At 37.3% G+C, this 14259-nt stretch overlaps 1 protein-coding gene and 1 non-coding gene across 3 annotated transcripts; both read left to right on the top strand.

Moving 5' to 3' along the window:
- Window positions 1-281: 281 nt before the first annotated feature.
- LOC114480522 (antifreeze protein Maxi-like) lies at window positions 282-10346 on the top strand. Of its 2 annotated transcripts, none has more exons than XM_028474752.1 (5): window positions 282-431; window positions 8208-8415; window positions 8449-8479; window positions 8578-8655; window positions 9944-10346. In XM_028474752.1, exons 1-5 carry the CDS (start codon window positions 328-330, stop codon window positions 10204-10206), a joined length of 684 nt encoding a protein of 227 aa, XP_028330553.1. In that variant the 5' UTR covers window positions 282-327; the 3' UTR covers window positions 10207-10346. The 2 variants fall into 2 exon arrangements, with proteins under 2 accessions (XP_028330553.1, XP_028330545.1); XM_028474744.1 differs by having other exon boundaries at window positions 8066-8415.
- A 2623-nt stretch (window positions 10347-12969) lies between these two features.
- On the top strand, window positions 12970-13043 carry trnat-agu (transfer RNA threonine (anticodon AGU)). The gene has a single exon. It is a non-coding gene; the product is annotated as a tRNA-Thr (tRNA).
- The last annotated feature ends 1216 nt before the right edge of the window (window positions 13044-14259 follow it).

Here is a 14259-nt window from a genome sequence, read left to right as displayed (position 1 = left end):
TTCTGAGCTGGTGTGACTGATTTCTATTTTTTTTTTTAAACAAAGTTTCAATACATTTGCTTTACATGATAGAATGATGTGCAGCTTTAGAAATTGTTGTAAAATTATATACAGTCTATATACAGTGTGACTGTTTTGTAATCTCAATATGTGCATATGTACAGTTGCATGAAAAAGAATGTGAACCCCTTGGAATTATCTGGATTTTTACATAAATTGATTATAAAATGTGATCTGACATCCAATCAGCAATGAGCTTCTCCCTACGTCACTGCCCCGGTTGTGACGTCACTGAAGAACCATGGAGGACAAAATAATCGTGGCTGTATGCAGCTACCCGGTCCTCTACGACACCTCATCTCCTTTTTACCGGGACCGCAACAAAAAAGTGCAAGCGTGGACGAAAGTGAGCCAAGTCGTAGGGCTTCCCGGTGAGTTTTGTGAATATCCGTCTCTTGCTTTTTGTGTTTACTCAGAACAAACGTTAGCAACAGTTAGCATTGTTAGCTTTTTTTGTTTAAATATATATATATAAGCCTCTTCACATTCTAGTCATAGGTCGAGAGGGTTATAAGCGTAAACAAGCTCGTTCACTCTGTTGATATTTCCAACCGAACAGCGTTTGTAATTGTATTCTAGAGATCTCTAGTGTTCTAATAGTGTTTATATTAGGCCGTGGCTATTCATACGGTACCGTACCAATTGACTGCCCCTCTATCCATACGCAGCGGCCCCTCATTGGCCAGTTTAGGTGACGTGATAGGTGCACCACGTGACTTAAAGTTCCGTTTTATTTTAGCTCATATTTATTTTTAGTTACCCCGCTAACCCTTTTATTTTAGCCCGAACCCAGGCAATACCCTAAAAATGTTTTTTATTCGCATATGTATTTTTAGGGTGTAATTTGCCTCGTTAAATATGTTTAAAAAAATAAATAAAAAAAAAATAGCGGGATTCGAATCCACGTTAGCAGAAAGAAGGATCCTAAGTGTGGTACCTTAGACCACTCAGCCAGACGAAAATGTACGTTTCCTTATCAATAGTCCTGGGCTCTATTCATACGTTTCCGTATCAATAGACACTTTGTCTATATTATTATTACTAGTACCGTAGATTTGTATGAAGTAAAGATTGACAATGACTTGAGATATTTGCAAAATGTTTTCAGGTTTTAGTCTCAATATTAAGTTTTTCTGCAACAAACATTGGCTGAAATAACAGGTAATTTATTTTTTATAATAATAAAAAAAGACAACAATTTTTTTTTAAAAATAACCGCAAAGCATAACAACAGGTTACATGTATTCTGTTTATTTTATTTTGCAGAAACACTGTACTTGACTTAACTTGACAGTAGCATAACCGATTTAGCATCTGCATTGCTTCACCCCATTGAATTTAATTCAGAGGGTCCAGTTCTTATAGTGGGGTCTCCTAACCCTCTTCCCCTAGTCAGGGGTCTGCAACCTTTACTCTACAAGTAGGAGCCAAAAAATACTGTCTCAATGAAGACAATACAGTGCATTAAATTCTATACAGCTAAACTTATATAGAATAATGTTTGATTTAAGTTGATTTGATTATATTGATCATGTAAATGGAAACTTTAAAACAGTTTAAAATAAAATAAAATCAATTGACATCAAGAAACAACAGTATTTTGCATTTTCAAATTCTTACACATGTCAGTTTACATGAACTCAATGTTATATAAAGAAAAAATTTTTCTTTCGTAAATTGTATTTGAAAGGCTGCAAAAAGTAACTTGAAATTGCTAATTTCTTGCTCCACATAAATCATGCATATTTAACTGGCACATTGGTGGTTAAATTCATCTGTCCCCACACAATTAAAATTTCTATTTAATTCCGTAATAGTGTTTTTGTTGGTTTAGTTATTTTACCAGGGATTTAAAACTTACGGTTAGTCACAGGTGCAAAGAAAGTTGATGGTCTGTAGATGGTAAATGGGCTTGATTTTATATAGCGCTTTATCCCCACACTGAAACAGTCTCAAAGCGCTTTACATATCAGCTCATTCACCCAATCACTCTCACATTCACACACAGTGCAATTCCCCTGCGACCTCCAATAAAAAGGTATGTAAAGATTAGAACAGTGTACTGCAAGCTGATCAATGGCCAAGTGGTTAATGCAGTGAACATAAAGATTTAATTTTTTTCTCATTGACGCAGGATCGATCCCCAGTGGAAGCAATTCAACTGTTTGTTTATTTATTTGTATGACACAGATCATATACGTATTCTTTGTTTTATTGTTTCATCATATTATACAAACTGTAGATTTTGTAAAAACACAGGGATGAAGAAGTGCGAGACACGTAACTTCCTGTTCACAACAGCCGTGGTGAGTCCACTTTGCACCGGTTTTCTACATGTAACTCGTCCGCACACAGAGCTGCAAACACAATCACATATTAACACTTTAAACAGTTGTACAGCGTAAATAACAGCTACCTGGCATCAACGCGGGCAGCTATGCACCCTGGTCCTTTTTGAACATTGCTGTGGCAACAAGCCACGCTACCGGAAGTCGGTCGCCACTTAAACTATAACACCGGCCCGCTGCGCACGCACGCACATGCTCGCAAGACACACACACACATGGCTTTGTACATTAAAGTTGTAGTACCCGGCCCACTGCGCACGCGAACTCGTCCGCTAGACACACGCACACACACGACTATGTACCCTGCGCTCGCAAGACACACACACATCTGTGTATGCCCACACACGTAAGTTGTCTGAAGATGCTGATAATAAATGTGTACCTGGTCGTGGACTGGAGGAGGGTCTTCTTCTACTGATTATTAGAGGTTGTAAATAAACAGATTGGTGCGCTGGCGCCCCCTCACACTGAGGTCAAAAGCTGAATAGGTTTCATTTCTGGTAAACAACTGTGCCGTTCTCATTCCGTCCGGTGTCATGGTCTGAGTTCACATTGTACTGAGATTATATATGCGCATGCGCTCACATGCTAAAAAATATTAATTAATTTTTGTTTTCAAAGTGAACGGACACATGTTTTATTTGTTTATTGGATTATGTTAGGGTTATAATCTCAGCACAAAGGTAAACTCAGACCGTAACACCGAACTAACCTGCGTTGATTTTGCGTTGATTTCAAAATAAAATGTTTTGCAACGTAATCACCAAATAAGTCCAAAATATAATGGCTGTACACACTCGGGCTATATGAAAATTTTTCATGTAGATCGGACACTGCTTCAGGGAGATATGCGCTACACGCACACATACACACACAGACGTTCTTTGTATTTATAGATGAGATTACACATATTCGGACACGAGGGAGGACAAGGCACTTCTGCTGAAGCCACTTTCGACCGATCCGAGCACCTGTAAAAACCGATGGGAGCAGCTGCAGCAGAATTAAAGCAAGGCAGTCCCCTCGCTTTCACAAAAATTACACCTGGTGCACGAAAAAACACCAACTACCTGGGTCTCTAGCGAGCGGAATTCGGACTCTACCCGAGAATGATGCACATGTCTGAGCACCTTTGTAAAACCAATGAGAGAAGCGGTATCAAAGTGACAGACCTCCTCTGTTTCCACACTTTTTCCTCCCAAGCTTTTGACTTGTGATTATGTATTTTTTTTTCAGTATTTACCTTTATTGTTGTTAGTTTCTTTTTTATTTGTGTAATTGTTTTAACAGCTTTAAAGTGTCTTTGATATTTTGAAAAGTTCTCATAAATAGACTATCATTATTATTGATTGTACAAGAGATATATCCGAGTGTGAAAAGCACAGGATGAGTTCTTACTTTGAAAAGGTAAATTTACGAGGTACAACATTTACTAACCAGGTCCATGATTATTTTTATTGTTATTATTTTAATTCAATTTAAAAATTTGAAGGAAGTGCACAGGATGGACTAAACAGGCCGATAAGTGAAACCGCATTGATCAGCTGATTGGTCACTCTTTAAAAAACCAGGAAAAAACCTGAATTTTCAGCTCAAGAACAGCATTAGCTTTAGCAGCTAACTCTGCATTTCTACCTTGGAGACCGATACGTTTCCGCAAAAATTTTTTCAAGGAATCGATGCTTTAACGGTAAAAATAATCTAAATCTCTGTCAGACTCGTTGTCAGCAAAGGCGAATTTTACCCTCTTGACCATTGAACTCTCACGCGAGAACTGAACGAGAGCGAGATTTCCAAGAGTGTGAAAAGGCTTATTGAATGTTATGCATAGTATATTCATGTTTCTCAGTAATAGTACAAATATAACTGCATCGAACATGACATCATACTGAACAGCAATTTATAAAGGAAAAAATAAAGAGGCATTGTATGAACGAAATAAAAAAGGTAGATCAGTATAGAGGGTTTTCACCTACATCACATTCTGGGCAGTAACCCGGATGCGCGGCCATATTGTAAACACCGATAAATTAAATGTCCAAAACCACAGAAAAGCTCTTCAAAATGCGTTGGTAAAGTTACAGTCTATTGGTTGAGAGTTGGCTCCCCTGTCTCTGATCAATGACGACCCAGAGAGTCTTTCGTCTATTGCGTATCCTGATACCTGGTTTTAATCCTAACTCAATCTGGGTCATCCTTTTGATAAAGGCCAGACCTTTTAGATAGATAGACATTCTTTATTCATCCCGCAGTGGGGAAATGTACTGACACTAGTACAGTGCCCGTTGGAAGTATGTATTCATGTGGGAGCTTAAAGGTGCAATCCGCAACTCTCAGATTGCATATTACTGCAGCGCTTCTCTCTCTCTATGTGCACAAACCTCAGCAGCAGCAACAACTCAGTGTCACTTACAGCAGCCACACGGATGCTGCTGTGCGCACATGAAAACGTACCACAGAGTTCTAGTGTAACAATTACAAAGTAATTACCTTTCAAGCAGAAAATTCACCAATTCCATCTTCTACTCCTCCATTCCATGCACTGTAAAAATAGATGGTGCTCTAGCTCTGGGAAATGGGCAGGGCCTGTGAGCAACAGCTGTCAGATAGTCCATCAAACACAACCCTGGCTCTGATTGGTCCTTTTTGCTTGGTCACGGTTAGTGATGTAACGATTAATGGTAAGGCAGTTAAAAATCGATTCATAGGTATCACGGTTCAAATCGATTTTCTAAAAATGTAATCGCAGTACTTTTTTTTAAACAGCAGAGGGCGCTATATATTTATCCTTCTCGTCCAAAAGTGTAGGTGGCGGGCGGAATCTGCTACTACTTTCTTTCTGGCCGCCTTCTACTCTTAAACATGTTCATGAATGATTCCTTACCCCTTTAGCACCGAAAGAATATCTGTAATATTACGTGAATATCTGTAAAAGTCAAGTTTTTCTATTAGCTCTGTCTGCTAGCATAGCATCTCTTCTTCACTGCACAGAATAGCTGCATCCCAACCGACCACTGGGTTACCAGCGCCCTCTGCTGGTCCAAACAAATATCTGACGTAAATACAATGCAGACTGTTTTTTTTTTTTAAGTCCAATTGTTAAGGTACAAAATACATTTTCAGTTGCACTTTTAAAAAGAAAAGGAACTAATATGCAGTTTTGCATTGTTTACTATAGAACCAGAATTTACATGAATAGGCTTCTTCTTCATTTGTATTATTACTTTATTTATTTCATTCAAGAAGATTTATTTTTAGTTAAATTGCATTGTTTTGAATAGTTTATCAAGGGATTCTTTTGACAATGAAAAATAAAAGGAAAATAGTACAGTATTTTCTAGTTTTTTCCCAAAAAAAATAAAGGAATATTTTTCAATCATTATTTGTCTACAAGTCCCATTTTGTAAAATAAATCATGAGAGAATCGTATCGTGAATCGAATCGTACCGTGAGTTGAGTGCAGGAGCAGCAGAGGGACTAAATGAGCCTGTTTTTTTTCACACAAACTACTAGTTTGATGTAAAGCTGTCCTTACATAGTGACAGCTTTACAAAATGTCATTTTAAGTATAGTTGTCAATTATGGCCAAATGAGTATGTGTTTGAAGGTTGGATGTACAAAGAGGTGTACATATTCTATACTCTGTAGTGTTATAAAGGGGTTTATTTGTGGGTGCAAAGTAAAATAGTGTGTGCAATTTCCCTGGTTTAATTCTATGGGACATGCGCATGATAAATTAATAAAGTTTGCACCAATCTGGTTTAGGTGGAATCTGTAAAAAAGACGCACATTCGTACAAATAAAACTTTATTATTATTATTATTATTATTATTATTATTATTATTTAGCATTTAACATTTCTTAGTGTGTGTGCGTGTGTGTTCCTTGTCTTTTTTATTGAGCTGTCAACTATCTATAAATACAACAGAATGCTACTCACAGAAAAACCTGTAAGACATCCGAAAAATAGTGCAATGGTAAAGATAAAATGAAATAAGCAGTACAATAATAGAAGTTATATATAAATAGAAAAAAATATCTGAAAAGAATTAAGGGTACAGATATATACAAATTAACAGGCGGGGGCAAGAAGATTTACATATTTACAGACAGTACAATGCCCTAGACTGTTTTGTTGTACAGTCGTACAGCGGTGGGGATGAATGACCTGTAACACTCAGTCCTGCACTGTGGGTGTTTCAGCCTACCACTGAAGGAGCTGCTCAGACCCTCCACAGTCCTACCTGGAATGCAATGAGAAATACAGCACATTTTAGCTCTATCAACAATTTACTTACCGAACAAGAAATGGGCCGAACAAATGTGGATGATGTCCAGATTTTTGCATTGTTGTTCCTGATCTGTTATAATTATAAACTCTGAATGTTTTTCATGGTCTGACCAATTGGTACAGCCAAAAACACGACAATAATTCACCATTTCCTTTCGTTCGACGTTCAGGATCTGCTTTGTTTACCTGCTGAGTACCTCAAATATCACGACTTCCGTTTGATGATGCGGTGATATATGCGCCGTGAAAACCCTCTATAGGTTAAAGAGTTTACAAAGCGGTAGCAATTCTATTTTTTAAATACATCATCTATCAAATTGAATGTGTGGATGACTTCTTCTTATTGATTAATTTGATGGACTCTATGTAATATTTACACTCAATGCCGAATATTAAAGTGTGGGTTTATTTGATGGAATTTAGACTTGTGGATGATCTTTTGTAGCATGGTTAGCAATAGCATTACCATATAGGGATGGTCGGTGTCACGTCACTTCCAGGTCATGTCGGCGACAGCTGAATACAAACCACTGTTATCACTGGTCGGTTGTCGTCTGTCAACAGAGGTGCTGTCATTTTCAGTTGTGTCACTCTGTGTTAACTTAAATCTTTTCTTTTTTTTTAGATGCCGAAAAGTTGTTGTAGGAGCAAATATTTGTTCCTGTTTATTGTTTTCCAGGGTTTTATTGGGCTTTATTTAGCAGCGATTAGTTCCTACTGCATTTTGCCAGACGGCAGTAAGGCTCGGAAACCAGTTACACAGCTTTGAGTCAGGAATAAATATAAAATATAAAGATAGATATTTGCTCCCTGGTAAAAAAATAGTAGCTCTACCGACCAGTACAATGATATACTTGGTGATATTGCCAGAGCTGTATGCAGTATGGGGCTGCCTTGACTCTGTCTTTAGCCCCTCCCACATGGGGTGCGGTATGTTTCCGGGGTTTAGAGCATCCCACAGGACATAACAGACAGGCTGTTTATGTACCTGTTAAAAAATGACTTCACACAGCACTGTGGTTTCAGTGGGACTCCAGTTGGACCATTTCAGTGCTGTCACCCATTTCTTCCTTCTCTCTGTGTTTTTTTTGAAAAACAATGAAGGAATATATTTTCTTCATAATTTTCTAGTTTGTGCAACCCACAACACAACAACCTTTTGTAATTTGTTTTACATTTAAATTCACACAGAGTGACAACTGGAAATGACTGCACGACCGCTGTTGACAGACGACAACTGACCAGTGGTTTGTTTTTACCGAGCTGTTGCCAACATGACCCGGAAGTGACGCCACGCCGACCATCCCTATCACCTGTTACAACAATAATTTGGTTATTTATGCAGAGTGTACGTGTGTTTTTGCAGTGGATGTATGTCGTAAGAAGTGGAAGGGATTGAGAGACGTGTATTTACGTGAGAGGAAGAAAGAGGCAGGGCCAGTAAAAAGGTGGCGGTTCTTTGCCATCATGTCTTTCCTTGACCCCTTTGTAACACCCATACTAAGCAGCGATAACATGGCTCAGGCGGCCGAGGAAGACATGACCACAGAGGGATCTATAGATGTAGAGGTAGAAGCTGAAGATGAGATTGCAGTAGCAGCAACAGCAGCAACAACAGCAGCAACAACAGCAGCAAAAACAGCAGCAGCAACAGCAGCAGCAACAGCGGTAACTGCAGCGGTAACTGCAGCGACTGCAGCGGCAACAGCAGCAGCTGCAGCAGCAACAGCAGCAACTACAGCAGCAACAGCAGCAGCAACAGCAGCAGCAGCAATCAATGGTTGGTTGCCAAGACAAGACATACATAACACAGTTCATGTTTACCCATTGAGCTAACCAGTAATGTGCAATAACATAAAATGTTTCTCACAACTATAGATCAATTCTCAAGTGACAGTGATGGTGCTGCCCCTGCTTTTACCACTGTGACTCCTGTGGTGGCAAGAACGCTTAGTGGTAAGTATTGGAAATATGTGTACTGTTTGGTTTTGTTTTAAAGAAAAAACCAAATCAAAATAAAATAATTAATACGGTACGTTCATTATATGGTGATTCTGTTTTAAAACTAAATCAAAATAACAAATAAACATTGTGGATATTTTGTTTTACTGAGTTAAAACCAAAGCAGAAACAGAAAAATCAAAAACCAGATAAGCAGGGTTTTTCCATTTGGAAGATTCTGTTTGTGAGATTTTTGGATATTTAAATTAGAGCGAGAACTGAAGTCCTCTGCACTTGGTTTCCCTTCACAGGTCCTGGACCAGGTTTCCACACACAATAGGACTGTTTAGGATGTATTTAATCAGTTTTCAGCTCCTGTTTTTATGCTGTCTGTGGGTCAGCTCATAAAAAGCTGCTCACATTTATGTTTTGTTTTATGGTGTTACGGTTTTAATGCTATCCAAATAAACTGGCAACTGACTATGGAATATGTGAGGCTGGTGTGAAGACCACTAGATGTTAGAACTTCTACCATTTGACACTTGCAAAAACAATTACACAGCATTTTTGAGGGCAGTAAAAAAAAAAAAATATATATATATATATATATATATATATATATATATAGTTTTCCTTGTTTAAATACCGCTAGCCACTAACGGTAGCCGTCAAAACACACAGAAGTTGATCACAAGAAACAAAGAGCTTCATTACACCACCTCTGGTTCCTTTAATCATATATCATGTGCACGTTTCAAGTAACATGCATTAAAAAAAAAAAAAAAAGTATTTGTTGCTCCTTTTTTATTCAGGGAGTAAAAGTCTGCCCCCGTCTGTGGGTCCCCTCTGTGTGGTGAGCTTAAAACATGATGCTCTCATCTTTATTTAACTTAAATATCAAAATATCACACAAAAGGAAAAAGATTTAATTTTAAACAGAAAAACGCTGCTTGTCTTGTTTTTTATTTTTCTGTATTTCTGTTTTGGTTTTAAGTCAGTACAACAAAATAACCATTCTGTTTATTTGTTATTTTGATTTGGTTTTAAAAACCAAAGCAGGAACAGTACACTGATTATAATTTGTGTAGTTATTTTGTTTTACTGATTTAAAACCAAAATAGAAATATAGAAGGGAAAAAAAACATTAGCAGTGTTTTTTCTGATTTAAAATTAAGTATTGTTCTTCTTGTCCAACTAAATAACACTGTTTTATTTTTTTTCCTGTTTTTATTGCTAAAATATTTTTAAACTTTTTTGTTTGATTGTCCTAATTCAGAAATTGTGGTGTTTGTATTTCATACAGCAACCCAGAGAAGGAAGAGGAGAAGAATCAAGCTGGAGGATGAGAGCGAGGGAGAGACCCAGAGGGAGGAGAGGATAGAACAGCTCCAAGAGCAGTCCCTGAGGGCACCTCACCAATCAGAGGAAGAACATTTCCTTCTCAGCCTGGTTCCTTCCCTGCAGAGACTGCCACCCCATCGAAGGGATTACATTAAATTACAAATGTGCAAAATAATACATGAGGAAAACAGTGCACTTACACATGATATGAAGTTTCTGGAGTAGATGGGGTGACAGTCTCTGTTGGGAATGATCCAGGCTTTTTCCTGTTTGTTCCATTTTTGTTTTGTTCACATGTCCTGTTTCCTACTTTAAGTTACTATTTTTATTGTTGTAATCTGAGTTTGATATATATTTCAATAATATTCTCTTGTGTCATTCTTTCACATGCAGATTATAAGGTTTGCACTGTTTCCAGACCAGTTTAATACTCTGTCTCATTAGGGCATATAGTAATTCTGTTGCATGCACAGACACTACATATATACCTCTCCTCCTGTGATGCCCCTGCCTCTGGATGGGTGTGTCCTCCACAACAAGTTGTGAAGAAGTTATGTTGCCTTCACACACCTCACTGCCCACTCTGGATGGATCTCGATGTCATGTCTGTACATCTTCTACTGAGAAGCAAGAAACCAAAAGGCATTCTCAACTACAAGCCGAGCCCAGGACAGATGGTAGTTGAAAAGGAACCTCTCTCTGCAAAGGATGTGTCCAGACTATGGCCTCGTGAGGTTCTTTCTTAGTGGGAATGCCTCATATGCCATGAACACATATGGCTGAGGTCCTCTGTGGTCAGCTGCAACCAGTGATCTGTCGGCAAGCAACAGGCGAGTGCCAGAGGGAAGGGCCTGACCAAAAGCAGAGTTGGCTAGAATATCTTCATCACCGGTTCTCCCGTAGCCACCAACATCGATCACCTGGAAGTTGGTTGTTACAACAGCTAAAAGAACAACTGAAAATGTCTTCTTGTAGTTTTAGAACTGTGATTCTGAGTTTTCAGGACCATATGCTTTTCATCCACAGCTAAGAGAAAATTCCTCTTTTTCTCAAACTGCTCTGTAATGGACTTCCACTCCTCTGTGGTGAGCACATAGGCTCCACCACACAAAGCCTTCATATGTAGACTATTTAACCCTGTTTATTTAAGTAGTATAGAACATTCTGACGCTGCTGAAGATGCCACCAAGACTTTCAGACTTCTGTATGAAACATCTCAGAGTGTAAGGCAGTCTTTCTCAAATGGAAGTACTAGGGGTACACAATGGGTAAGAGAGAAAATAAAGAAGAATGAGGTTTTATAATGTCTGTCATTGCCCGATATCATCAGATCTCAAAAGCTAAGCAGGCCTGGTTAGTAGTTGGATGGGAAACCACTGAGAATTCCAGGTTCCACCGAACACAGTGTGGCCTTAGGCAAGACACTTTACTCACATTGCCTAGTATGAATGTAGTGTGTGAGTGTATGTGTGGTCGAAGGGGCCGATGGCGCACTTTGGCAGCCTCGCCTCTGTCAGTCTGCCCCAGTTCAGCTGTGGCTACAATAGTAGCTTACCACCACTAACTGTGAAAGAATGCCATGTAAAGTGCTTTGAAACACCATAATAAGGCACTATATAAATCTAATGCATTATTGTTAAAAATGATAACCACAATATTACTAGCAACTCACAAAACAACAAAAACACACAAAATAAGAGAAATACTGTATATACTGAATAATAAAAAGAACAGACATATGACAAAATATCATAAAAGACACACTTAAGAGAGTAAAATACTTACCATTATCACAAAATGTTAACAGACACACTAATAAATAATACATAAGATCAATACAAAATACACAAAAATAACAGATAAACAGACAAAACGACATAAGAAACAACCAAATGACGCCAAAAACACTGATACAATAATTTAAATAATGCCAACAACACAAAAACAAAATATGAGAAAAATATACAAAATAATAAAAAGAACAAAACACACAAAATGATAGAAATGATCTTGATCACAAAATGAACTGAAAATACAAGGGTCAGTCTTTGTCCCATGTCAGGAGGGAGCTGACCGGAAATGATAAAAACTAGAAATAAATCTGTTCAGAAGGCACTAAATGCTGTTTCATTCCACTTATTTACTAAATGAGACGGTTTAAAAATATGTGCTATCACTCATTCAGTCCATTATTATGCTTTATAGTGCTTTTTTCACAGAATTTTGAGCAAAGTCGGAGTTAGTAGTCGGACATAAAGATGGTGCTTGCATTGAAACGAGAAGAGTTCTTGAGCCAACAAAAAAAAAAAGTTTGAGAACCGCTGATGTAAGAACATATAACGACAAATAACCTGTGTCACAACTTCTGTCACAAAGCTTTCTTTCATAGGTGGAGGATAGAAGCACAACGCAAAGCACAGCTGTATGATATTATGATTATTATTACTAATACAGTGAGGTATGTATTCATTCATATTGACATTAACAGGAGTTCCACAGTGTGGAACATCACCAAAATGTAATCAGCTGTTCCTTGACCCATTATCAACTTTTCCTGAAAATGTCATCAAAATCCGTTTGTAACTTTTCAAGTGCACTGCATTAGCATAGAACACTGATGATGACATCATCTGTTAGAACATTCTGATTGGAACATTGATGACATCATCAGTGTTCTAAAACAATGTTTGACCGAGTTCCACGGTGTGGATTGGTCATTTCAAATTGGTTTTGGAATGACCAAATGAATCCAAAATTACAGATGCACTCAGTCGGGATATATGGAAGCCGTTGACAAAGTTTCAGGTCGACCAGTCACTGCGTCGGGGAGATATTCGCTCCACGGACACACACACACACACACACACACACACACACACACACACACACACACACCTTTCTTGCATTATAAATTAATAATGACTTTTATCATTATTACCATTATTTTTCAGAGGTTGGTTTTGGAAATCTTAAATGAAATGGACCGGCGGCGCCGTGGCTTAGTTGGTTAAAGCGCCTGTCTAGTAAACAGGAGATCCTGGGTTCGAATCCCAGCGGTGCCTTTTGTTGTTTTTAATATATATGTATACACGTTTAACAATCTGTCTTTTAGGAAAACAAGAAACAGCAGAAGCACAACCTTATTCTACGCTTATCAGTGGTCCACATATAATAATAACAATAGCAATAATCCAACACTATCATCAACATCACCGTCAACATCAGAGACAGAGTAAAATGTATTGCTATTATGACGAATAAGTTATGTATAAGTATGCAATATATTCTAATCTTAAAAACAATAAGTGTCTCATATGACTGACTTATCACATAATACCATCAATCAAACATTTCCACACAAACTTTACATGGATTTCACACACTTTCAGTAACTCAGAGTCATCTGTAGGGTCAGTTTTTTCCCAGCCTCTATATGCTTATTAATAAGCTTGGTGGAGAGAGGAATACATTCATTTGTAAGACTTCCTGCTTATTCCTATATTACAAACCTAAAATGTATCATGGCCACCCTTTTCATTTGCTAACAGTTTTTGCTATTTTTTTTTTATTTTTACTTTTTATTTTTTTGTAATTTGAGTATTAATAGATTTTCTAATAATTTTGTGGTTGAGTGTGATACCTTCACGAAAAACGCGACAGTAAAATGAGCAGAAAATAGTTTCAATCAGCCGTATGTAATACATCTGTCCACACGAGGGCAGCATTGATCCATGAATCCATACAAGGTTGGAGAGGGAATGAAAAAAACACACCTGGTTTTAAATAAGCAACATAACCAATACACACACTTCTTTGTCCTAAAATGTCATCTAAGGCTTTTAAGAACTAAAAAGTAAAGAAGGCAAGGTGCGGCACAAAATCTAAATGTAAATGCTAAATCTAATCGCTGAATTTGCAAATTAGCTAAATATTTAGTTTCATCCTTGACATTTAGATTTAAAATTTAACATTTATATTTAACATTTAAATTTAACGTTTAAGATTTACATTTAACATTTAATATTTACATTGAATATTTAGCGTTTAGATTTAACATTTATATATAAATGTAAAATTTAGTTTTAACATTTCGATTTAATATTTAACATTTAGATTTAGATTTAATTTTTAACATTTAGATTTAACATTGTCATTATATTTGTACGAGAAAAAAAAAAAAAAATCACATTTCAGAAATATTGCTGTAAATCTGGTCAAAAGTAACATACAAAAATTTACATGTGTTTTTAAAACGTGGTTTGTTGCTAAAAGTTGCTG

Source organism: Gouania willdenowi, chromosome 3, assembly GCF_900634775.1.
Source record: "Gouania willdenowi chromosome 3, fGouWil2.1, whole genome shotgun sequence".
In the NCBI taxonomy this organism is placed as follows: Eukaryota; Metazoa; Chordata; class Actinopteri; order Blenniiformes; family Gobiesocidae; genus Gouania; species Gouania willdenowi.
The sequence above is the reverse complement of the archived record's forward strand: the minus strand, read 5'-3'. Positions and strand labels throughout refer to the sequence as shown.